Source organism: Salvelinus alpinus, chromosome 16, assembly GCF_045679555.1.
Source record: "Salvelinus alpinus chromosome 16, SLU_Salpinus.1, whole genome shotgun sequence".
Lineage (NCBI taxonomy): Eukaryota > Metazoa > Chordata > Actinopteri > Salmoniformes > Salmonidae > Salvelinus > Salvelinus alpinus.
In genome coordinates, this window is record NC_092101.1 from 16,913,323 (window position 1) to 16,938,223 (window position 24,901).

General features: G+C 42.3%; 2 protein-coding genes across 4 annotated transcripts in view; one reads left to right on the plus strand and one right to left on the minus strand.

Annotated features, from left to right (window-relative positions):
- Window positions 1–1,738: 1,738 nt before the first annotated feature.
- Window positions 1,739–6,324, minus strand: atp5f1d (ATP synthase F1 subunit delta). Its single transcript, XM_071345064.1, has 5 exons — window positions 6,049–6,324; window positions 4,921–5,074; window positions 3,928–4,016; window positions 2,385–2,528; window positions 1,739–1,880 (listed from the first exon to the last, which is right to left on the minus strand). Exons 1-4 carry the CDS (start codon window positions 6,163–6,165, stop codon window positions 2,406–2,408), a joined length of 483 nt encoding a protein of 160 aa, XP_071201165.1. The 5' UTR covers window positions 6,166–6,324; the 3' UTR covers window positions 1,739–1,880; window positions 2,385–2,405.
- A 1,722-nt stretch (window positions 6,325–8,046) lies between these two features.
- Window positions 8,047–24,901, plus strand: part of LOC139540971 (voltage-dependent calcium channel beta subunit-associated regulatory protein-like) — a 53,651-nt gene continuing 36,796 nt past the window's right edge. For 2 of the 3 annotated variants that reach the window (XM_071345065.1, XM_071345067.1), the window contains exon 1: window positions 8,047–8,148. The gene's annotated coding sequence lies outside the window, so the exon portion shown is untranslated. Of the gene's footprint in view, window positions 8,149–15,420; window positions 15,544–24,901 lie in introns of those variants that run through there. The other variant, XM_071345066.1, reaches the window with a different exon arrangement.

Below are 24,901 nucleotides of genomic sequence, written 5' to 3' on the forward strand. Positions count from 1 at the left end.
TAGACTCTAATAGCAGTTGAGTAAGACTGGTGCAGCAGAGGGGGACTGATTAGTGGTCAGAAAGCATTTAACCAGCCTATGGAGTCATGTTGTGACATGGTTGAGCCATTCAAGTGCTCAATAGGAACACTGTGTCCCTGTTCTCTGCCTTCACTTGATTCAGTTACAGCTTCCTCAGGGATCTCATTCTAATGCCACAGGACAACCCCCAAAATGGCCTCCCCTTCCCTGTCATTTGTACACTAACAGCAATTCCCGAAAGTGGCATCCCCCTCTAGATGACTTCTCAATCCACAGCGTCACCAACTGGAGTCACTGCTTAGAAACTAGTAAGTAGATATTGTCAATTGATCACAACCCATTCTTTGGATCTCACGCCCAGTATGTGAGTAAGCCTGCCCAGTTTGATTTACTAACACCTCACATGCTGACGAAGCACATGGACATTTTCTGATTCAGCTTTCTATAAAAGGGGTGTTTTAAGGGGACTAAACTGGATCAATATCAGGTTTCTACATACCGATAATAAATCTTGAATAAACATGTCTGACAGGATTGTTTCATCTCCTTCCGGGTCCTGGCCTGTTCAGAGCAGTTCTGCTCTGCCTTCAGGCCCAGGGGCTGTGCAGCTGGAACAAGTCTCGGTGAGAGTGACAGATTGGGAAGGAGACAGGATGTGGAGGCTTTTTAAATATCCCATGTTAATGGAAACTGGAGTTTCCACTATTGTGAATCACATGACTTTGTCCGCTTCATAACACTTAGCATGGAATAACCTAATAAAGTGTCATGTTCCTGCCTGCAGAAACTGATCCACATTTTCCACTGTCTAGTCTATGGACATACAGTGTGCTGGTCAAAGGCAGAGTAAGGAGTTTGCTGACAAGGTAGAAACCTCATTAAATACCAATTTTAATGAGCAGGCTTTAAAAACAATTGACAGTTCCATCATGGGTCCAAATGTGGTTATGACAGAGTTAATGTCAAAAAAAGGTGCTAGGGGCCAGTCTTTCAAGAGAAGCTTGCTCACTAGTAAAATGGGCCTGGCTAGAGTTGTGACATTCAGAAAACCGGTCGTGGTTGGAACTCTGAAAGCATCCAGTCCACACATGATTAGAGCTCTGGAGCGCTTACGTTAACATGAACCCAGAGGCATTTTCTTCAATGCCACTGCATTCTGTTTCAAACGGGCAACTTTCCTGGCAGCACCACAGAAACCTGAGGTCACCATATTGACTCACAGTATAAACATGCTCACGCCTAGGGATAAAGAGGGAGTAATGGAGACCTTTAAAAGCGGCCAACCCCCCCCCCCCCCCCCCCCCCGGGTCATTGAGTAACACCTAAGCGAACCACCTGACAAAATTTCCAACAACAAAATTGGCATGCAGACAGAATTCAATATTGGAAAAAAATATCATTCAGTGCCTTTAATCATTTAATTATAAGGCGTGATAAATCACAACATAGCTGAACCAAAATGTGATTATAATAGCTACCCTTGGTTGAAGTGGTAGTCTCACCACAAAGGGACAGACTTGCTGTGACTGGCCTACCATGGTTTATGTGGTAACACTGCCACCAAGTGGCGGAAATGAGAACGGCAAAAAGCTCCATAACAAAATACAGGAGCAACACATTGTACACAGAATGTTCGTTCACTTTCCCCTTATAATAATGGGCTCACAATGGAACTCACTGAATCCGACATAAGAGGGACATAAAGACAGAAAATGACTGGCAGGTAAATCCAAATTAATTTATTGGTAATTTCATTCCACTGTACAAAGCAAGCATGAGATCTTGCAGTTACTGACTTGACGGGGCAGGGAAACAAACAAAGTTGGAGAATTTTCATTTCTGTTATACCAACACGACATCTAGAACAAAGGAGAAAATATGATTTGGGTAAGTACGCAGGCTTTAAACAAATAAACAACAAGTAATGTAGAAATAACATTGAGTGTGCTAAAGACCCTGTTTGAACGCTACCTCTGGATGGACACTTGCCAAGATAATCAGCCATCAAGTCGTTGTGATCCCCCTGGTGGGTGGATCAATGCATAATGTCAATCATTTGTTGCTAGCCAATATCAAAGCTTGCCAGCAAGAGCTGCCCTCCCGATTGGCTGTTGCGCTAGTCGCCGACCTTTAAGTCGCCGTGTCTCCGGTCTCCTCCTTTCATTAAAAATGACCGGTCGCTGGGAGCTAAGTGGTGGATTATCTCGGCAAGTGTGAACAGCAGGTAATACTTTAGAAATACGCATCAGTGAGTAAATGATCATGGGTGGGATGCATTTTAAAAGGTACTCCAACAAGGTCTAGGATGCAAGACTCATATACTCTTCACTTTTCCATCACAAAGATATGTCTGCAGCACTTACCACAGAGACCAGTCCCACGGCCTACTCCAGGGCTTTGACGATGGCCTCGTTGGCATCTATGTTGATCTGGACCTCAGCCCTGGCAGCCTCGTCAGACGCTGATGCCATCTCAGACTGGGCCTTCTCCAGGTTGGCCTTGGCAGCCTAAGAGAGGCGTCAGATACACGTCAAAACAGTTTCTGCATATGTATACTATGATGCAATGTGTTAGATATCATGCACACTAAATATGCTAGCACAGTACTAACATTGTCTTTATATTTCTCACATTTGACTGAATAACCAATTGAGGCAAATCCTTTTTTAGACAGGGGTCAGAGCTAGGCAGCCAGACCAGTGTAAGCATTGTCAGGGGAAACACTTCATCAACTCAGCGATGCTCCAGCTACAGAAACCTATACAGTTATGGCTCATTGGGGCAATAACATAATGGGGGCATAGCCTATGTCGCTTTATGATTCTTCCAGGCAGACACATGAACTCATTCCAATATACCAGTTTATGTTAAAAGGAGGTCAGGGAGCATATCTGGTAAGAGAGACTAGCATAGCAAATTCACGTTGCCTCTTTCCTGTGAAAGGCCCATTTGTCACAGTAGTGTTTACAGCGTAGAAATGCCAAACATTAGTTAAAGGTCTCCCAGCGGGGACTTGACACATCTGTTATAACTCAACAGTGACTGACCTTTCCTGCCTTATTAACAGCAGGGCCTCCTGTGCATTTTTATCTCACAGAGGGGGGGGGGGATCATCTATTTCTATGGAGTCAAGTTGACAGTGTGCCCTCCTTGGGCGGGGTCAAAGAGAGAACGAGCACCTCTATGATGAACGTGTGTAATTGGCTGATGTGGCTGTGAATGAACAACATGGCCGTGGGGACATTTCATACACACTGACATGTTTTGACTGACATTTGGGCCAATGCTGTGCAATACACTAATGTTGAAGGGATTTGGACATTTCATGGAAGGTTTACTTCATAGCTTTACAAAGGTCTGACTGAGGAGAGCTGTACACAGTTATCGTCTTTATAAAGGGCACTGGGATTGGCAAAGGGCTCCTGTTGGGTTTCAATCAATCAATGACTGACTGGCTCTGCATGGGCTGAATGAGCCTGCCAATCACACCTCTCTAGCCTGGCTTTCCCAATCACGTGAGTCTTCCTGTAAGCCTAATCTAGAGAATGGCTTAAAACTAATGTCGAGGATGGGCACTTCTTAAATTGGGTAGGAATCCATTTAAAGCTAGGCAAACATTTTATTTCTGATGGACAGCCATTAATGAGCATGACCCAGAATACTTTTTCCACAATTGAAGCATGCAAAAACAGAGGTCATCCCTATGCGAGTCTTCCAGACCAGCTCTAACACACCTGGTAAAACGAATCACGCTCCAACTAGCTACTATGATTATCCTAGTTGATAACTAGAGTCAGGGTGTGTTGATGGCACAAGCCTGCTCACCCTGTGGTTCTCAAGGACCAGAGTTCCCCACCCGTTACCATAGAAATACTACATCGATCTATAGGAGTTGGTGATACTTACAGCCACATCCAGCTGGTCCAAGGGGAAGGCCTCCTCAGCCAGCAGCTGCACTGAGGAGTCTGCGTTCACTGTGATTGACCCACTGCTCACTGCAAAACATACACAGCATCTGTGAATATACATACCAACCTGTTCCACCCAGCCATCATGCCACCCAGCAGTAGGACTACACCATTGAAGTTAATTAAATGCACTGACTGCACCAGCAAGCGTCTCTTAAAGTTCAGTGCAGCCACAGATACAAATGTGCCATTTTGTTTTAGTTGATTTCAAAATCAGGGAAGTAGCCTACAATTTGAAAGTGTTACACTAAAAAGTGAGATCTCTCAGGTCTAGGACACAGTCATCATTATCCCAAACAAATCGAGACAGGGCTGACCCCTGCTGGATAGTCCATAATAGTGGCCAGATATTGATATGGAACTGACCCTTGCAATCATGATTCTATTAATAGGAATTTCAACATTGAAAACATGTGCAAGTATTATCCTCATTTGGTACATTAAGTTAATTCACTTTGAAATGATTGCTTTTAGTAACCAGAGTTTAGTATTGAGATAATACAGCAGCAGTGAAAATACAGCAGCAGTGAAAATACAATCAAAGCATCCAAATTACATATAGGCCCACTATTGGTATTTCCACATTTCCTGATACAATATGGCTGTCAGGGTAAATATCTAGCCATAGTGACTCAAATAGTTCTAGAAGGTGACACCACTGAAGTCCCTTTTCACATAAATAGAGGTCAGACAATGTCCTACCATTTCATAAAGGATTATTAAAAAATGGTATTTTCACAATGTTGCTACACCTATCCAACTCCAACCATTTTAGATGTAGCCTAGGCAAGGAGCTAGAGGTTAGGGGAAAAGGCGTAGGGTTTGATTTGGGACTGGGCAATTCTGAACCATGATCCCCTCTCACATCATGTACGACAGAGGTCATGAGACCCGCCCACTATTCCATCTACATGATCAAGCCACATCTTACCAAAGAATTTAGCTGCGGAGCCGTCATCGTTGAACACTGTGACCACGCCAGGCCTGAGGACCTGCAGCGTGGGGACGTGGGCAGGGAGGATACCAAAAGCACCAGTCAGTGTGGGCACATCAACCTGTTTCACACTGGCCTCCTTGAAGTACACCTGGGAGGAGAAGGAGAAACATAAGCAGACATTACTGTACTTGACTGTTATTGCCTTTCAGATGAGAATTGAAGTGGGATGTTTCAATATTATGTGGAAATATACACAATCTGTGCATGCAGTACTAGATTGTTGTTTCTAATGAATGAAGTCTATGCATATTTACTGAGGTGTTATGTTACTCCATTTTGAGGTCCTGGTGCATTCCAGATAGGCAGTAATGGCATATTAACATCATAACTGACAGAGGTTAAATAGCAAGTGCATACTTCTCTCTTCAATTCATCTTTAATGTTGACTGTTGAGTTATGTAGTTAGCTAGGTATGACATTGTGTATCCAACTAGCTAGCAAATAGCGTACTGTCAGACGCAATCAGTATTAGTGATATCTAATAACTAGTTAGCTGAAGTGTAAGGTTAAATTATACATAGCTTGCAGAATAGCTATATGGGTGCCTAAAATGGTGCAGTCCGCACACGACTAAATACTTAGCCAACGAGTTATTATTCAGAAAGTATTACTAACAATTGAATAGTATTCCCTTTCTATTCTCAAGGTGACAGAATAACATAAACTGCAAGGCCCTGTGACCAAACATTTTGGTAGCTAACGTTAGCTAGCTAAAGTAGTTCACTCACGGTTAACAATTGTAAGCTAGCAAGTGCCAACACTGACAGTAGGAATGTCAAACTGACAAGCTTTGTAGGCTTGGTTGGAATATCCATGCCCGACCGTCCCTTTTTACAACTATGTGCACCACAGACTGGTGACAAGTTCAAGCCAACTAAGACTGGTGACAAGTTCAAGCTAACTAACCACACCTAAGCATATAGGTAATGTTGGTCATATTTACATGAATAACTAGCAAAATGCATAAGGTTTTCATAATGTATATTAAAATGAGAAGGAGCTATCTAGACAACTTACTACGTTAGTAGGCCCAAAAGCCTTGCCAACCCCGGATTCGCTTACCTGAGTTGGCGACGCAAATGTGAAGGACATCTGGGAAGCGCCTGAGGGTGCATCGGCATAACATCTTGCGTGCCTCAATACAGGAATAGAGCGACGGAGAAACCTTGCTGCCATCATTTTCGTGGAATAAATCTAATTCAGGTTCAACCCGAAGCGAAAGGATCCCCTAGCCCTTGTGTGAAGTCAGTCAAACAGTGTGCGCCTGATAGGACAAGGACGTTGGTAGCCTACCCACAATTCCTTATGAGTGCTCAAAGCATGAAGGGAAATGTAGTTATTTTCCAGAAGAGACGCATTCAATCCAAAGATTCAATGTTTCATCTGAAATCAGTGTGTCGTTCAGTGTGATCTTTAAAATTAAATAAGTCATATTTTGTGTATATTCTGCTATTGTAAATAACCAGAATAAGTATATGCTTATTTATGGTCGTGTGAAACATCTCATACTTTACTGCCAGAGTGTGGCGCTGTTAGAATGTAACAAATTATCAGCTGTTGTTTAGTGCTATCCTTAACACTCACCCTAACCTTAACCCAGCGTTTCCCAAACTCGGTCCTGGGGACCCCAGACCTTTAACAGAATGTGACTGGCAGAACGGCTGCAGTAGATATTTCAGATAGGGGGGAGTGAAGCCTAAGAGGGTTTTATAAATCAGCATCAACCACCTTGATGGGTCAGCCAACACCTGATGATAGATCAAGGATGAAAAGTCTAAACGGGATCCTTGGGACGTCAACCCACTGAAGTTGACATTTGTAAGGGTTAAGGCAGGGTTTCCCAAACTTGGTGCACGTTTTGGTTTTTGCCCTAACATTACACAGCTGATTCAAAACTTGATGATTAGTGGATGATTATTTCCGCTGTGTAGTGCTAGGGCAAAAACCAAAACGTGCACCAAGTTTGGGAAACCCTGCCTTAACCCTTACAAATGTTCACTTCAGTGGGGTGACGTCCCAAGGATTCCGTTTAGACTTTTCATCCTTGATCGATCATCAGGTGTTGGCTGACCCATCAAGGTGGTTGATGCTGATTTATAAAACCCTCTTAGGCTTCACTCCCCCCTATCTGAAATATCTACTGCAGCCGTCGTCCTTCACATACAACACTCCTTCTGCCAGTCACATTCTGTTAAAGGTCCCCAAAGCACACACATCCTTGGGTCGCTCGTCTTTTCAGTTCGCTGCAGCAAGCACTCAAACTGGACAGCTTTACCTCAATCTCTTCAATCAACGACTCAACCATGGACACTTACTGACAGTTGTGGCTGCTTTGCGTGATGTATTGTTGTCTCTACCTCCTTGCCCTTTGTGATGTTGTCTGTACCCTGTTTTGTGCTGCTACCATGTTGTGTTTCTACCATGTTGTGTTATGTGTTGCTGCCATGCTATGTTGTCGTCTTAGGTCTCTCTTTATGTAGTATTATGTTGTCGTGATGTGTGTTTTGTCCTATATATTTCATTTTTTAATTTTAATCCCAGGCCTCGCTCCTGCAGGAGGCCTTTTGGTAGGCCTTCATTGTAAATCATTTGTTTTTAACTGACTTGCCTTGTTAAAGAAAATCAGAAGTTACATTGTGATAGCCTACTGATCTGTTTTACCAGATGTAAATAATATAGAGCTGCAAGCAGGCCTACCCACCATGGGTGCTCAAATGGCCTACATTAAAGTAGCCTACTACATAAGAATGTTCAGAACATAACCTTATCATCCAGAAGGCCTATTCACTTTTCATCTTGTCGATCTGTATATACCTCTAAAATGTCATTAATGAACCGATTCTTCATTCCAAACATAATATGAATTTAGGTGTACCTATTTTCATTATGTTCCACCGAAAGCCTATTCATAACGTCACCCCCAAATACTTTAATTGAAGGGAGGGATGCTGATGATCTTCAGCACGCGCCTCCGCCTGCTCGTCAATCACTTACGTCACGTGGTGCGTCTCTGACTGGTGGTGGGTGTGTCTTAAGCATAGGGTTTCATTCATAAATAGTTTTAGCTGTTAAAGCAACATTACAGTGTTCGGCGAAGGTTTGGCGCTATTGGCTTCTGCCTACTGTACGTCCCCATACATGGATCACCTGAATTGTAATTAGGTGAGTGGCATTTCAGTTTTTTTGCACATGCATGTTTGTGATGAACATCAACCCGTAGCTTATCGGTTACACATTGAATACCAGCCTAAGTCGATGATATTGCAGATAGTCCGTATAGACTGGATGGAAACAGTTGGCAGTGCAAGGAAAGCTTTTCTATAATTATGTATTTGTGTAAATAGAAGGAAATGAATGTAATTGGAATAGTCGCTTCTAGAGCAGGCGCTCCTTAACACCCTTAACGAAATGGAAGAGCCTGTGGAATGAGGCACGCACCGATACGCGTTCTTCTAGAATAGGCTATTATTTGGAGCGAGCGCTACACCTTTCTGTTGAGCACGGCAAATTCATCCCAACGTCTTGGACTGTACAAATGAAATAGCATGACATGGATCCATACAGAGACAACCCATTAATTCAGATGTTATGTGCTTTTTATAGCAACAAAGGCAAACATTTTTAATTCAAAGTATTTTCGAAGGTCTATTGCCATAGCCATGTTTATGAGGAATGCAGCGGAATCAAAGAGCAAGAAAAGGCTGTAATTTTGTTTTCCTACTGATTTACAGTAGCAGTCAACTGAACAGTCACCTTGCATAATGATGAATCATGTCTGATTATACATGTGACAGCATTCAGACATCTGATACTGTACATGATGGGTGGCTTATTTGCATGCATGGTTTTACAGTAAGCTACTTAAATTACAGTAAAAGTTCCTAGGGTTTGCTTCACACTTTGAGAGTTACAGTAGTCTAATGCATCTTAATATGGGCAGGGGAAATTCTTAGGAGTCCTACAGTACCATGGAAATACAACATATACATTGACTGAGGCTTTCTTATTATCTTTATTGTATTGTCTATAAAAGCCAGCTTGAGTGACGTTACAGTTCAGGTTTTTCTTGCTTGTGCGATTATGTCTTGTGGGTTTCATCAGAGGTGTCATGCCCATAGGGGGCACAGGGCCATGTGACATGTGCCCCCCCAACTAGCAAGTTTATGAAGTTGCTTTTAGATAGCCCAGATATGTCCCCAACCTCATAACTAATTAACAAGAAGCCATTTCTGTCTATCAATCAAATTTGAGTAGATGGCTTGTCTAACTACAGGTAACTGCCAAAATAAAGGAAATACTAACAAAGTGTCTTACATTTTAGTAGACACTTATCTAGAACATTTAGTGTTAAGTGTGATGCTCAAGGGCACAGTGACAAATTTCTACCCTAGTTGGCTCAGGGATTTGAACTAGCAACCTTTCAGTTACTGTCCCAACACTCTTAACCTCTCAGCTACCTGCTGCCCAGGTAGCCAGATCAGCTTCAATGCACCTTGGCATTGGTTCTACAAGTGTCTGAAATGCTATTGGAGGGATGCAACGCCATTCTTCTGGGAGAAATTCATTTGTTTTGTATGGTTGTGGTGAAAAACGCTGTCTCAAGTGCGGATCCAGAAGCTTTTTGTGCCCCTTCAATTTTTGGGGTGCATGATGCCCCTGGCTTTCATAACCACATCTTTACAATAATGAAATAATGATGAGACCCGGAATCAGTTAAACCATTTATCTAGAAAGTACTCATTACAACACATGATGTGCTGTGTCTAGAACTACAGTAAGTATGCAGGTGCAAATGGCACAACCCTAATACACAACACCTCCCCTCCTACATTAACTGTTGAGAGGGTCTGTTTTACAAGATCAAGCATCTAGGTACCCACCAATCTCTCATAGCAGTCAACCTGACTCAACAACCATGTCTTTGGACTGGGGCGATGATATAGGTGTGAACATCTCCAATCCAAAATTAAATCTGGAATTGGCTTCCTCTTTCGCAACAAAGCCTCCTTCACTCACGCCGCCAAACATGCCCTTGTAAAACTGACTATCCTACCGATCCTCGACTTCGGCGACGTCATTTACAAAATAGCTTCCAGTACTCTACTCGGCAAATTGGATGCAGTCTATCACAGTGCCATCCGTTTTGTCACCAAAGCCCCTTATACCACCCACCACTGCAACCTGTATGCTCTAGTCGGCTGGCCCTCGCTACATATTCGGCGCCAGACCCACTGGCTCCAGGTCATCTATAAGTCTATGCTAGGTAAATCTCCGCCTTATCTCAGCTCACTGGTCACGATAACAACACCCACCCATAGCACGCGCTCCAGCAGGTATATCGCACTGGTCATCCCTAAAGCCAACACCTAATTTGGCCGCCTTTCCTTCTAGTTCTCTGTTGCCAATGACTGGAACGAATTGCAAATATCGCTGAAGCTGGAGACATATTTCCCTCACTAACTTTAAACATCAGCTAACCGATCGCTGCAGCTGTACATAGCCCATCTGTAATTATCCCACCCAATCTACCTACCTCATCCCCATATTGTTTTTATTTACTTTTCTGCTCTTTTGCACACCAGTATTTCTACTTGCACATCACCATCTGCTCATCTATCACTCCAGTGTTAATTTGCTAAATTGTAATTACTTCGCTACTATGGCCTATTTATTGCAGTACCTCCTAACGCCATTTGCACACACTGTATATAGACTTTCTTTTTCTATTGTGTTATTGACTGTACAGTACGCTTGTTTATTCCATGTGTAACGCTGTTTGTCGCACTGCTTTGCTTTTTCTTGGCCAGGTCGCAGTTCTAAATGAGAACTTGTTCTCAACTAGCTTACCTGGTTAAATAAAGGTGAAATAAAATTAAAAAATCTGTCACGTGATTGTGAGCCCCTAGGTGACGACTGCTGGGTCAGGGTGTCACCCAGTAACAGTTCTGGACCGCTCCCAAATGGTGTTTCTGACGGTGTTGCTTTACTCAACAGTAACTGATCTGTGTACTTTTTCCAGATGACTGTAGCAGGAACCCACTTTGGTCCTTTGAGGTAGTTCTTAGCGTTTCTCCAGGATTGAAAGTCCCATCCTTTGCTCTTAGTTCATGACTTTTGAATTGACTCTCCTGTTGCTGTCGCACTGTATCCTTTATGTTCAGAGGTTTGAGTAAGTCGAAGCTTGTGCATAGCTCTCCATGTGTAGTGATGCAGATGAAGCTTTGGTGGTTGCATGTGGGGTGCTCCTTTTAGGATAGCGGGAAACTGTTCAAGCATTGATGCAGTGTACCTTGACCCTGAGGCTTTTAAGGCATGTTTCATGGTCTGTACGAACGTCCGCCAGCCCGTTAGTAGATGGGGAATACGGTGCAGACCTGATGTGCTGTACACCATTCACTTGTAGGAATGTGGCAATTTCTTGGGACACTAGCTCTGGTCCGTTTAGTCGCTAATGAGTTGGAGTGGGGTTCCCAACCGACTAAACACTTCTACAAGCTTCTTGCTGGTCTTCTCAGCAGTAGTAGACCTCATTATGGCAAACTCTGGCCATTTTGCTTTGAGCATCCATGAGAAACTTTTTGTCTTTGAATGGACCTGCGAAGTTCACTTATGTGATGCCTCCGGCCAATCCCACGGATGAAGAGATGCAAGTTGAGGTACTTTGTGAACCTTCTGACATGAGGAACATGTTTTTGCTTTCTCCTCAATGCTTCCATCCAATCCATGCCACCAGAAGTAGCTTTGATTTCCTTCATGCAAACCATTCCACCGTGTAGCTGTTGCAACAATGGTTTCCTCAGCGACGGTAGAATGATGACTCCTCTCCCACAGCAGACAACCAGACTGTACTGACAGCTCAGTTCTCCTGGTAAGGTTTCAGTTCTGGAGCATCACCTGTGGCTTTACTTTTGATGTCCATCCCTTCAGATAACCCCGGGTGATTTCTGGTGTTTCTCTGCACTTGTGTTGAAGTGACTGGTGCGTTTTCCACTTATCTGAGGTAGGAGATGTGACTGTTTTGACTACAGGTAGTGTAATCTGTAGAGTCAATCTGTGTTGTAATGCAGTTCTGCCTTGCGGTACTTGATGTCATGCGTGTGCTGACAAGAACAAAGCCCACCTTTGCATTCTGCTTGCAGAATGAGTGTAGCTGAACTTCCTCCCTTACAGATACTGGTGAAACCCACTCCAAAAATGATGCCTAGGGATTCCCGTTTCAGCTGCGTAGTTTCTGCTTTCTTTAATGTCCTTGATGTGAAAGCAGTCGGCTTCTTTTTATCTGAAGGCATGATATGGGTTGACTGCTCCCACAACCTAGGGACTAGCATCTCAAGCTAGTTGGATGGGCAATGACTTGTCGAAGTTTGTCAGTGACTCAGTTTTCAGGAGTATTTCCTTGCTTTTTTGACGAATGCTTCCTCACATTGTTCTGTCCATTTTCATGTTTTTTCCTGACAAAGCAACTGATGCAGTGACTTCTGCTTTGTTGCCAAGCTCAGGATAAAGTATCCGAGGAGCTGGGGCATCCAAGATAGCCTTAACCTTGGATGGAGCCTTGTGAAGTCCCATCGCGCCTGACGTGACCCAGGTATTGAACCGATTGGAAGAATGCACATTTGTTCTAACGAACTCGTAGTCCTTCAATCTCTTTAAGGCAGATTCCAAGTTCTGGAGATGGTCCTCAGCCTTTCCAGTAACAAGGATGTCATCCAGGTAGCATTGTACTCCTGGCAATCCACTCAAGATATGGTCACCCTCTGGAACAGCACTGTGCTTGTGATTCCAAATGGTAGACGACATTACCTGAAGAGCCCCTTGTGTGTCTTGACTCACACTGACCGGCTTCAGTACTTTGTTCTTGACTAAAGTGTCCAAGTCCGTCTCGACTTTTGGTCTGATAGCATAAGGTACAGGTCATGTTTTCAGAAACTTTGGTTTGCCGTCTGGCTTAATGCTGAGCTTCACTGTAATGTCTTTCATGATACACAGTTCTCCATTAAATACCTCTCCATGTTTCTTTAAGATGGCGGATAGGCCTGTGTCTCCATCGGTCATTGTACGCACTGATTGCCAGTCCAGTGTGATCTAACTGCAAACAACCCAGTAGTGATGGATAGTCTCCTTCCATGATGTAGTGGCAGCGTTTCAGTTTAACTGAACTGTTTAACTGAACTCTCACAGCAACGGATTCACCTGTGTAAGTCTTTAACACAATGTGTGCTGGCCGACGTGGAAGGTGTTTCAGTGTCTTTTTGTAGAATGACACGGGAGCAGCTGTATCTCATGTCAGACAATCTCCATACGCATTAGCAAGCACCTAGCAAGAGACAGCCATGCCCCCCCCCCCCCCCCCCCAGCAACAGTAAGTATTTTCAGTGCTGACTAACAGAGTAATCTATGAAAAGAAAACGTTTAACACTAATTATGCTGCCAAACATTTAATGGGTATAGAAACCAACGTTTTGGCACGCAGTGCCTTCAAGTGAGAAGGCACTGTGTGACAAAACATTGGTTGCTATACCCATTAAATGTTTTGCAGCATAATTAGTGTGTGACTTTCATTCTTAATTTTTACCTTTTTTACCACTGACTCTGCAATCCATGTACTTAAACGAGCACATAGATGCCTGATGTCCTGCTTTGCCACAGTGGAAGCATGTGCCTTGATTTCCCTGTCTCTGCTTTTCAGTTGCAACTGTGCACTTATCCTGATGATCTCTAATGCTGAGCCTCTTCCATGGCCACACTGACTTCAATTGCCTTTGCCAAAATCAGATTACTTTCAGTCAATAGTCTCTTTTGTGTAGTTTCGCTCCGTAGCCCACATACTAGTCGGTCTCTGATGGTGTCATTTAGAACATCATTAAACTCACAGTACTCTGATTTTTAAAAAATAAAAAAAAGTTTATGCCACAGCAAACATTGTCACTGATTCTCCAACTTTCTGATTTCTCCTGTGGCACCTAAACCTTTGAGCAATAACTAGTGGTTTTGGTGAAAAGTGCCTGGCTGTAGCAGGCTGCGAAGTAAATTAAATTGGGCCTACATTCTTGTCCTCATCAATGTTATTTGCAAGACCAAAATATTCAAACCGTTCTGTATATGAGCTCCACTGCTCAATACTTTCAGCAAACTGTCCAATATTTCCAACCATTCCAGACATTTTTCATTTCTCAATAGGCTCCTGATTGTCACTCACTTCAATATTGTTTTCTTCTGCCATGGCAATATTTAGTGTTCTTCACTTCACGCACTGATGTTTACTCCAAATTCGCTCATTTTTCAAGTTAGTCTTCACAGTTTAACTAAATATCCTCCCTTTTTTAATCACGTTTTCCCGCTCCAACGTGTTTCTCAAATCTGTTTCTGCCATCCATGGCGACGCTAACTCCCTCTTAGCTAGCTCGACTATGCACTTGCCTCTGCTAGCAATACACTGAGCTAACATTAGCCTAGACTGTACCAAGGAAAATATGTTTAAACTTCTAAAAACGGTCCTCTTCTGGACAGAATATTTTCTGTAGGTTCAGACTTACTCATCGTCAATATTTTATGTCTTGTGGGTTTCATAACAATTTCAAGTCAAATGTATTTATATATCCCTTCTTACATCAGCTGATATCTCAAAGTGCTGTACAGAAACCCAGCCTAAAACCCCAAACAGCAAGCAATGCAGGTGTAGAAGCACGGTGGCTAGGAAAAACTCCCTAGAAAGCTGAAACCTAGAGAGGAACCAGGCTATGAGGGGTGGCCAGTCCTCTTCTGGCTGTGCGGGCTGGAGATTATAACAGAACATGGCCCAAATGTTCACAAATGACCAGCATGGTCAAATAATAGTAATCACAGTGAACAGGTCAGGGTTCCATAGCCGCATGCAGAACAGTTGAAACTGGAGCAGCAGCACGGCCAGGTGGACTGGGGACAACAAGGAGTAATCATGCCAGGTAGTCCTGAGGCATGGTCCTAGGGCTCAGGTCCTCAGAGAGAGAATTAGAGAGAGCATACTTAAATTCACACAGGAACCGACGATACCCCCGGACAGGGCCAAACAGGCAGGATATAACCCCACCCACTTTGCCAAAGCACAGCCCCCACACCACAAGAGGGATATCTTCAACCACATCTTTATAACAAGTCAATAATGACGAGACCGGAATCAGTTCAAACATTAATCTTGAACGTGCTCATCTCAACACATATTACCCATGATGCTCTGCCTATACAACTACCTTAAGTACGGAGGTGCAAATGATACAACCCTAATACACAACAAGTAACACATTGGGAAATGTCTGTTTCCATGGCTTAAAATTTAAAAAATTAGAATGCAACGTATTGTTTTGCTAGCGGCAGTGTATATGATTTGCCGGTGCCTTGTTGCTGAGCTGCTGGTCAGAGCCCAGGCAAGCCTAGGGCTGTAGTATCCTCTCAGCATAAGGAGGCTGGCCAGCCAGGTGGGTGGGCAGAGGCAGGCTGAGCATGCAGCAAGGAAGCTGAGGTGGAGCTGAGAAGGGAGAGAGCCACATCCAGAGCTGCTGCAAACAGCCCTCCATCAGGGTAAGACACGCCGACAGGCATCTCCCCTGTAGCAAAGGCAGCGGTGCTGGGGGAGGAAGAATAGGTGCTGCTGCCATGCTGCTTCTCCCCTGCTTTGTGTGTGCGCAGTGTGGACGGAACACTGCAGCAGAATGAATGGCTGATTTGTTTTGTATGAGGGAATGCATTGGGCCTCAGCTGTTGGACCACCGCAGCTGTCTCGTAGTAATGTGATGGCAGAGCCTCTATTTGATGAAGAGAGGTCTGGGGGCTGAGGATGTAAGGATGATTTACGCGTTGAAGCTAGGCTGCCTGGCTAGCGACTCTTTCGCAATTCGGCAGACAGACACTAGTTTTGGTTCTGCTTCTTGCCAGTCTTTCATGTCTGGAGATGTTGACTATATATATATATATATATATGTTTACATACACCTTAGCCAAATTCATTTAAACTCAGTTTATCACAATTCCTGACATTTTAATCCGAGTAAAAATTCCTTCTTAGGTCAGTTAGGATTACCACTTATTTTAAGAATGTGAAATGTCAGAATACTAGTAGAGAATGATTTATTTAAGCTTTTATTTCTTTCATCACATTCCCAGTGGGTCAGACATTTACATACACTCAATTAGTATTTGGTAGCATTGCCTTTAAATTGTTTAACTTGGGTCAAATGTTTCGGGTAGCCTTCCACAAGCTTCCCACAATAAGTTGGGTGAATTTTGGCCCATTCCTCCTGACAGAGCAGGTGTAACTGAGTCAGGTTTGTAGGCCTCCTTGCTCGCACACGATTTTTCAGTTCTGCCCACATTTTCTATAGGATTGAAGTCAGGGCTTTGTGATGGCCACTCCAATACCTTGACTTTGTTGTCCTTAAGCCATTTTGCCACAACTTTGGAAGTATGTATGGACTCATTGTCCATTTGGAAGACCCATTTACGAGCAAGCTTTAACTTCCTGACTGATGTCTTGAGCTGTTGCTTCAATATATGTATAAAAAAAAAAATCCTACCTCATGATGCCATCAATTTGGTGAAGTGCACCAGTCCCTTCTGCAGCAAAGCACCCACAACATGATGCTGCTACCCCCGTGCTTAACGGGTGGGATTGTGTTCTTCGGCTTGCAAGCCTCCCCCTTTTTCCTCCAAACATAAGGATGGTCATTATGGCCAACAGTTCTATTTTGTTTCATCAGACCAGAGGACATTTCTCCAAAAAGTACGATCTTTGTCCCCATGTGCAGTTGCAAACCGTAGTCTGGCTTTATTGGGGTTTTGGAGCAGTGGCTTCTTCCTTGCTGAGCGGCCTTTCAGGTTATGTCGATATAGGACTCGTTTTTACTGTGGATATAGATACTTTTGTACCTGTTTCCTCCAGCATCTTCACAAGGTCCTTTGCACTTTTCGCACCAAAGTACGTTAATCTCTAGGAGACAGACCGTGTCTCCTTCCTGAGCAGTATGACGGCTGTGTGGTCCCATGGTGTTTATACTTGCGTACTATTGTTTGTACAGATGAACATGGTACCTTCAGGTGTTTGGAAATTGCTCCCAAGGATGAACCAGACTTGTGGAGGTCTACCATTTTTTTTTCTGAGGTCTTGGCTGATTTATTTTGATTTTCCCATAATGTCAAGCAAAGAGGCACTGAGTTTGAAGGTAGGCCTTGAAATACATCCACAGGTACACCTCCAATTGACACAAATGATGTCAATTAGGATATCAGAAGCTTCTAAAGCCATGACATCATTTTCTGGAATTTTCCAAGCTGTTTAAAGGCACAGTCAACTTAGTGTATGTAAACTTCTGACCCACTGGAATTGTGATAGTGAAATTATCTGTCTGTAAACAATTACTTGTCATGCACAAAGTAGATGTCCTAACCGACTTGCCAAAACTATAGTTTGTTAACAAGACATTTGTGGAGTGGTTGAAACACTTAGGTTGGAGTCATTAAAACTTGTTCATGTGAACTTCTGACTTCAACTGTATATTTTGATAAATAGAATTGAAACTTGTCTCTGTGGTGAGATACAGTGGGGAGAACAAGTATTTGATACACTGCCGATTTTGCAGGTTTTCCTACTTACACAGCATGTAGAGGTCTGTAATTTTTATCATAGGTACACTTCAACTGTGAGAGGCGGAATCTAAAACAAAAATCCAGAAAATCACATTGTATGATTTTTAAGTAATTAATTTGCATTTTATTGCATGACATAAGTATTTGATCACCTACCAACCAGTAAGAATTCCGGCTCTCACAGACCTGTTAGTTTTACTTTAAGAAGCCCTCCTGTTCTCCACTCATTACCTGTATTAACTGCACCTGTTTGAACTCATTACCTGTATAAAAGACACCTGTCCACACACTCAATCAAACAGACTCCAACATCTCCACAATGGCCAAGACCAGAAAGCTGTGTAAGGACATCAGGGATAAAATTGTAGACCTGCACAAGGCTGGGATGGGCTACAGGACAATAGGCAAGCAGCTTGGTGAGAAGGCAACAACTGTTGGCGCAATTATTAGAAAATGGAAGAAGTTCAAGATGACGGTCAATCACCCTCGGTCTGGGGCTCCATGCAAGATCTCACCTCGTGGGGCATCAATGATCATGAGGAAGGTGAGGGATCAGCCCAGAACTACACGGCAGGACCTGGTCAATGACCTGAAGAGAGCTGGGACCACAGTCTCAAAGAAAACCATTAGTAACACATTACGCCGTCATGGATTAAAATACTGCAGCGCACGCAAGGTCCCCCTGCTCAAGCCAGCGCATGTCCAGGCCCGTCTGAAGTTTGCCAATGACCATCTGGATGATCCAGAGGAGGAATGGGTGAAGGTCATGTGGTCTGATGAGACAAAAATAGAGCTTTTTGGTCTAAACTCCACTCGCCGTGTTTGGAGGAAGAAGGATGAGTACAGCCCCAAGAACACCATCCCAACCGTGAAGCATGGAGGTGGAAACATCATTCTTTGGGGATGCTTTTCTGCAAAGGGGACAGGACGACTGCACCGTATTGAGGGGAGGATGGATGGGGCCATGTATCGCGAGATCTGATGTATCAAATACTTATGTCATGCAATAAAATGCTAATTAATTACTTAAAAATCATACAATGTGATTTTCTGGATTTTTGTTTTAGATTCCGTCTCTCACAGTTGAAGTGTACCTATGATAAAAATGACAGACCTCTACATGCTTTGTAAGTAGGAAAACCTGCAAAATCGGCAGTGTATCAAATACTTGTTCTCCCCACTGTAAGTATAGCCAGTTATAATGGTAATGGCTTAGCAGATAATAAGAAAAGACGATCAGTATTTACCTGGCTAAAATAGAAGGAATATATGATCTATTGTTTACAGGAAACTCATTCAACAATTTTAGATTAAGTTTTGTGGGAAAAGGACTTTGGGGGTGAAGTATATTTCTCCCATGGGCAAAGAAATTTAAAAGAGGTGATGATATTAACAGTAATTTTGCTCCAAATGTGCAAATTGTCCAAACAGATCATCAAGGTAGATGGATTATTTGAAATGTTATTGGACAATAAACATATGGCTTGTTAACCTATACGGTCCAAATAATGATCCAAGCTTCTTTTGAAAATTTAAGTATTTGTCAACTCTACAAGCAACACTAGACTCTTATTATTATTATTATTATTATTATAATAATTATTATTATGGTGGGATTTTAATACGGTTTTCAATACCTCTATGGACCGTGAAGGAAATCACACTACAAACTATCACCCTCAGGCACTTAAGTAAATCATGAATGTCATGGATAAATGTGGAATTAGTGGATATATAGAAGCTTAAATACCCTGACCTAGTGAGATATACATGGCGGAGGCTTAATCAAGCTAGTCATCTTGATTACTTTCTTATGTCATTCTCTCCGGCACCAAAAGTTAGTGTTGATGGGGGACAGAATACAGTTGGATCATCACATAATTGGCATATTACTCTTACAGAATTTCCACGTGGGTGAGGATATTGGAAATTTAATCAAAGACTATTGGATGATAACTTGTTTATAACTAGGACAGAAGACTTTATAACTGACTTTTTCTGACATACATTAAGGGGATCTGCTGTACCTATGTTATGGGACACTTTTTAAATGGGCCTTTAGAGGCCATGCAATTCAGTACTCATCTATAAAACAAAAGCAATTTAGATCAAAAGAGTCCGTGTTAACAAAGGAAGTTGAAGGACTAACAGTACAGTTGGATAGCAATAGAGGCACATAGTAAGTTAGAGAAAAGAAATGGGGGAACTTATTCAAGATCCAGTGTTATATACACTGCTCAAAAAAATAAAGGGAACACTTAAACACAATGTAACTCCAAGTCAATCACACTTCTGTGAAATCAAACTGTCCACTTAGGAAGCAACACTGATTGACAATAAATTTCACATGCTGTTGTGCAAATGGAATAGACAAAAGGTGGAAATTATAGGCAATTAGCAAGACACCCCCACTAAAGGAGTGGTTCTGCAGGTGGTGACCACAGACCACTTCTCAGTTCCTATGCTTCCTGGCTGATGTTTTGGTCACTTTTGAATGCTGGCGGTGCTTTCACTCTAGTGGTAGCATGAGACGGAGTCTACAACCCACACAAGTGGCTCAGGTAGTGCAGCTCATCCAGGATGGCACATCAATGCGAGTTGTGGCAAGAAGGTTTGCTGTGTCTGTCAGCGTAGTGTCCAGAGCATGGAGGCGCTACCAGGAGACAGGCCAGTCCATCAGGAGACGTGGAGGAGGCCGTAGGAGGGCAACAACCCAGCAGCAGGACCGCTCCTTTATTGGGGGTGTCTTGCTAATTGCTTATAATTTCCACCTTTTGTCTATTCCATCTGCACAACAGCATGTGAAATTTATTGTCAATCAGTGTTGCTTCCTAAGTGGACAGTTTGATTTCACAGAAGTGTGATTGAATTGGAGTTACATTGTGTTTAAGTGTTCCCTTTTTTTTTTGAGCAGTGTGTGTGTATATATATATATATATATATATATATATATATTTATTATTATAAAAATAAAGCAAACTAGATGGAATATGTGAAAGAATTTTGTGTATTTTTCCCATCTTTAACATAGAAATGCTACCAAAAAAATGCATTGAAAGTTGTTACAAATGATGTCACGCATAATTCACCAAATTTATATTTTGAAAGCGGAAGTAAAGTACTTTCATATGTTTTCAGTCTCCACTAACCAAAACTAATTATATGGATTTTTTTCTTCCTATTAATAATGTAAAATTAACTGTACAGAGACTCATGTGAAGGCCAAACTACAGAGGAGGAACTTCTTGATGCAATTAAAGCCTTTAAGGCTGAGAACTCCAGTGCTGGCTGGCATACCAGTGGAAGTATACCAAACTTTTTTTGATATATACTCAGAGGACCATTATTAGCGTGTTTTATATAGGAGTGGTTATTGGACACGTAACAAGGTCTGATTTCATTATTACTGAAACAGGATCCAAGTTGTGTGTAAAGATCCAGTCCATTTGAAAAGTTGGAGGCGTTTTACACTTCAGTGTTGTGATGCAAAAATTCTAGCTAAATGCTTGGCGCATAGAATTTAAAAAGGTATTGTCAGATATTCATCCTAATCAGTTTTTTGCATGGACGATACATTGGAGATAAGACAAGTACTGGAAACTATAGAATACTAAAAAATATCGGGGAAACCAGGCCTGGTTTTCATAGCTGATTTTGAAAAGTCTTTTGATAAAGTACGACTGGAGTTTATATATAAATGCCTAGGATATTTCAATTTGGAGAATGTCTTATAAAATGGGTTAAAGTTATGTATAGTAACCCTAGGTGTAAAATAAACTTGGCAAAAAAAGAAACATCCTCTCACTGTCAACTGTGTTTATTTTCAGCAAACTTAACATGTGTAAATATTTGTATGAACATAAGATTTGACTACTGAGACATAAACTGAACAAGTTACACAGACGTGTCCCTGAACAAAGAGGGGGGGGTTTCAAAAGTAAGTCAGTATCTGGTGTGGCCACCAGCTGCATTAAGTACTGCAGTGCATCTCCTCCTCATGGACTTCACCAGATTTGCCAGTTCCTCACTGATATGTTACCCCACCCTTCCACCAAGGCACCTGCAAGTTCACAGACATTTCTGGGGGGAATGGCCCTAGCCCTCACCCTCCGATCCAACAGGTCCCAGATGTGCTCAATGGGATTGAGATCTGGACTCTTCGCTGGCCATGGCAGAACACTGACATTGTTGTCTTGCAGGAAATCACGCACAGATTGAGCCGTATGGCTGGTGGCATTTTCATGCTGGAGGGTCATGTCAGGATTAGCAGGAAGGGTACCACGTGAGGGAGGAGTATGTCTTCCCTGTAACTCACAGCATTGAGATTGCCTGCAATGACAACAAGCTCAGTCCAATGATGCTGTGACACACCGCCCCAGATCATGACGGACCCTCAATCTCCAAATCGATCCTGCTCCAGAGTACAGGCCTCGGTGTAATGCTCATTCCTTCGACGATAAACGCGAATCTGACCATCACCCCTGGTGACACAAAACCGCGACTTGTCAGTGAAGAGCACTTTTTGCCAGTCCTGTCTGGTCAAGTGGCGGTGGGTTTGTGCCCATAGGTGACATTGTTGCCGGTGAGGACCTGCAACAGGCCTACAAGCCCTCAGTCCAGCCTCTCAGCCTATTGCGGACAGTCTGAGCACTGATGGAGGGATTGTGCGTTCCCGGTGTAACTCGGGCAGTTGTTTTTGCCATCCTGTCCCGCAGGTGTGATGTTCGGATGTACCGATCCTGTACAGGTGTTACACGTGGTCTGCCACTGCGAGGCCGATCAGCTGTCCGTCCGGTCTTCCTGTAGCACTGTCTTAGGCGTCTCACAGTACGGACATTGCAATTTATTGCCCTGGCCACATCTGCAGTCCTCATGCCTCCTTGCAGCATGCCTAAGGCACGTTTGCGCAGATGAGCAGGGACCCTGGGCATCTCTCTTTTGGTGTTTTTCAGAGTCTGTAGAAAGGCCTCTTTATTGTCCTAAGTTTTCATAACTGTGACCTTAATTGCCTACCGTCTGTATGCTGTTAGTGTCTTAACGACCGTTCCACAGGTGCATGTTCATGAATTGTTTATGGTTCATTGAACAAGCATGGGGAAATAGTGTTTAAACACTTTACAATGACGATCTGTGAAGTTATTTGGATTTTAAGAATTATCTTTGAAAGACGGTCCTGAATAAGGGATGTCGGATTTTAGTAAATAATGGCTACGTCTCAAAGTTTTAAACTGTCAGGAGGAGTCAAACAAGGTTGTCCACTATCGGCATATCTATTTATTATTGCCATCGAAATGTTAGTTGTTAATATTATTGTTGGATCTAAATTAAGGGATTAGAAATCCGTGGTTTAAAAACAAAGGTGTCATATGCTGATTCATGTTTTCTTTTAAAACCACAATTTGAATCACTCCACAGCCTCATAGAGGATCTAGATTATTTTGCTAACCTCTCTGGATTAAAACCAAATTATAAGTGTACTATATTACGTATTGGATCACTAAACAATGCTACTTTTTGCATTACCGTGTAGTTTACCAATAAAATGGTCTGACGAATGTGGACATACTTGGTATACAAATACTTGGTATGCAAAAATAGATAAGCTCTTGCTAGCATGGAAAGGAAAATACCTGTCTATTTGTGGAAAAATCACCCTGATTTTAACTCTTTAGTCATATCACAGTGTACCTATTTACTTATGGTTTTACCTACACCTAGTGACCTGCTTTTTAAATTATATGATCCAAAAATATTCAATTTTATTTGGAATGGCAAGCCAGAAAAAATTAGAAGGGCCTGTTTTATATATGAATTCGGAGGGCAGAAATGATTAAATATTAACGCATTAGACCTCTCTCTAAAGTCTTCAGTCATACAAAAGTTATACTTAAATCCAAACTGGTTCTCTAGTAAATTAGTAAGAATGTCTCACCCCATGTTCAAGAATGGCCTTTTTCCCTTTATTCAGATTACAACTGCTCACTTTCGGTTATTTGAAAACAAAATCATATATATATATTTTTTAACAAGCCTTAAAGTTGGTTGCAATTTCAGTTTAATCCACCTGAAAAGACAGAACAAATATTGTGGTTAAACTCAAATATACTAATTGATAATTTAAAAAAAGTATAATTTTTGTAAATTGTCACATGCAGTTAACACGGACATATGGAAATGTCTGCTCTACCCAAAATTACAACCAACTAATTGCAGCGTTACCACATGGAAGAGGCAAGTAGAGGGGGGGGGTGTGTAAGGAACTTGTCTGTTGGCCCTGCATTAAAGACCACACATGGTTAAAGAAAATTGTGATAAATAAAAACATATACCAATTTCATTTAAGGACCAAAAAATTGACAGCTGTGTCATTATAAATTGAAAAATAGTTGAAGAGATTTTCGACCTACCGATTCCATGGTTTATGAATTGACACGCAAAACAACGCCGGATTCAAAACTTATTTTTTTCCCATTATTATATGAAACTCTTCCAACAAATGTTTTTTTAATATATATATATATATATATATATATACAGTGGGGAGAACAACTATTTCATACACTGCCGATTTTTACAGGTTTTCCTACTTACAAAGCATGTAGAGGTCTAATTTGTATTGCATCGTATTGAGGGGAGGATGGATGGGGCCATGTATCGTGAGATCTTGGCCAACAACCTCCTTCCCTCAGTAAGATGGGTCGTGGCTGGGTCTTCCAGCATGACAACGACCCAAAACACACAGCCAGGGCAACTAAGGAGTGGCTCCGTAAGAAGCATCTCAAGGTCCTGCAGTGGCCTAGCCAGTCTCCAGACCTGAACCCAATAGAAAATCTTTGGAGGGAGCTGAAAGTCCGTATTGCCCAGCGACAGCCCCGAAACCTGAAGGATCTGGAGAAGATCTGTATGGAGGAGTGGGCCAAAATCCCTGCTGCAGTGTGTGCAAACCTGGTCAAGAACTACAGGAAACGTATGATCTCTGTAATTGCAAACAAAGGTTTCTGTACCAAATATTAAGTTCTGCTTTTATGATGTATCAAATACTTATGTCATGCAATAAAATGCAAATGAATTACTTAAAAATCATACAATGTGATTTTCTGGATTTTTGTTTTAGATTCCGTCTCTCACAGTTGAAGTGTACCTATGATAAAACTTACAGACCTCTACATGCTTTGTAAGTAGGAAACACTGTCGGTTTTGCAGGTTATCAAATACTTGTTCTCCCCACTGTATATATGGGATACAACCTTCCCAGCTCTGAAGATTTTGCTGTGAGGAGGCAGAGCCATTAGATCAT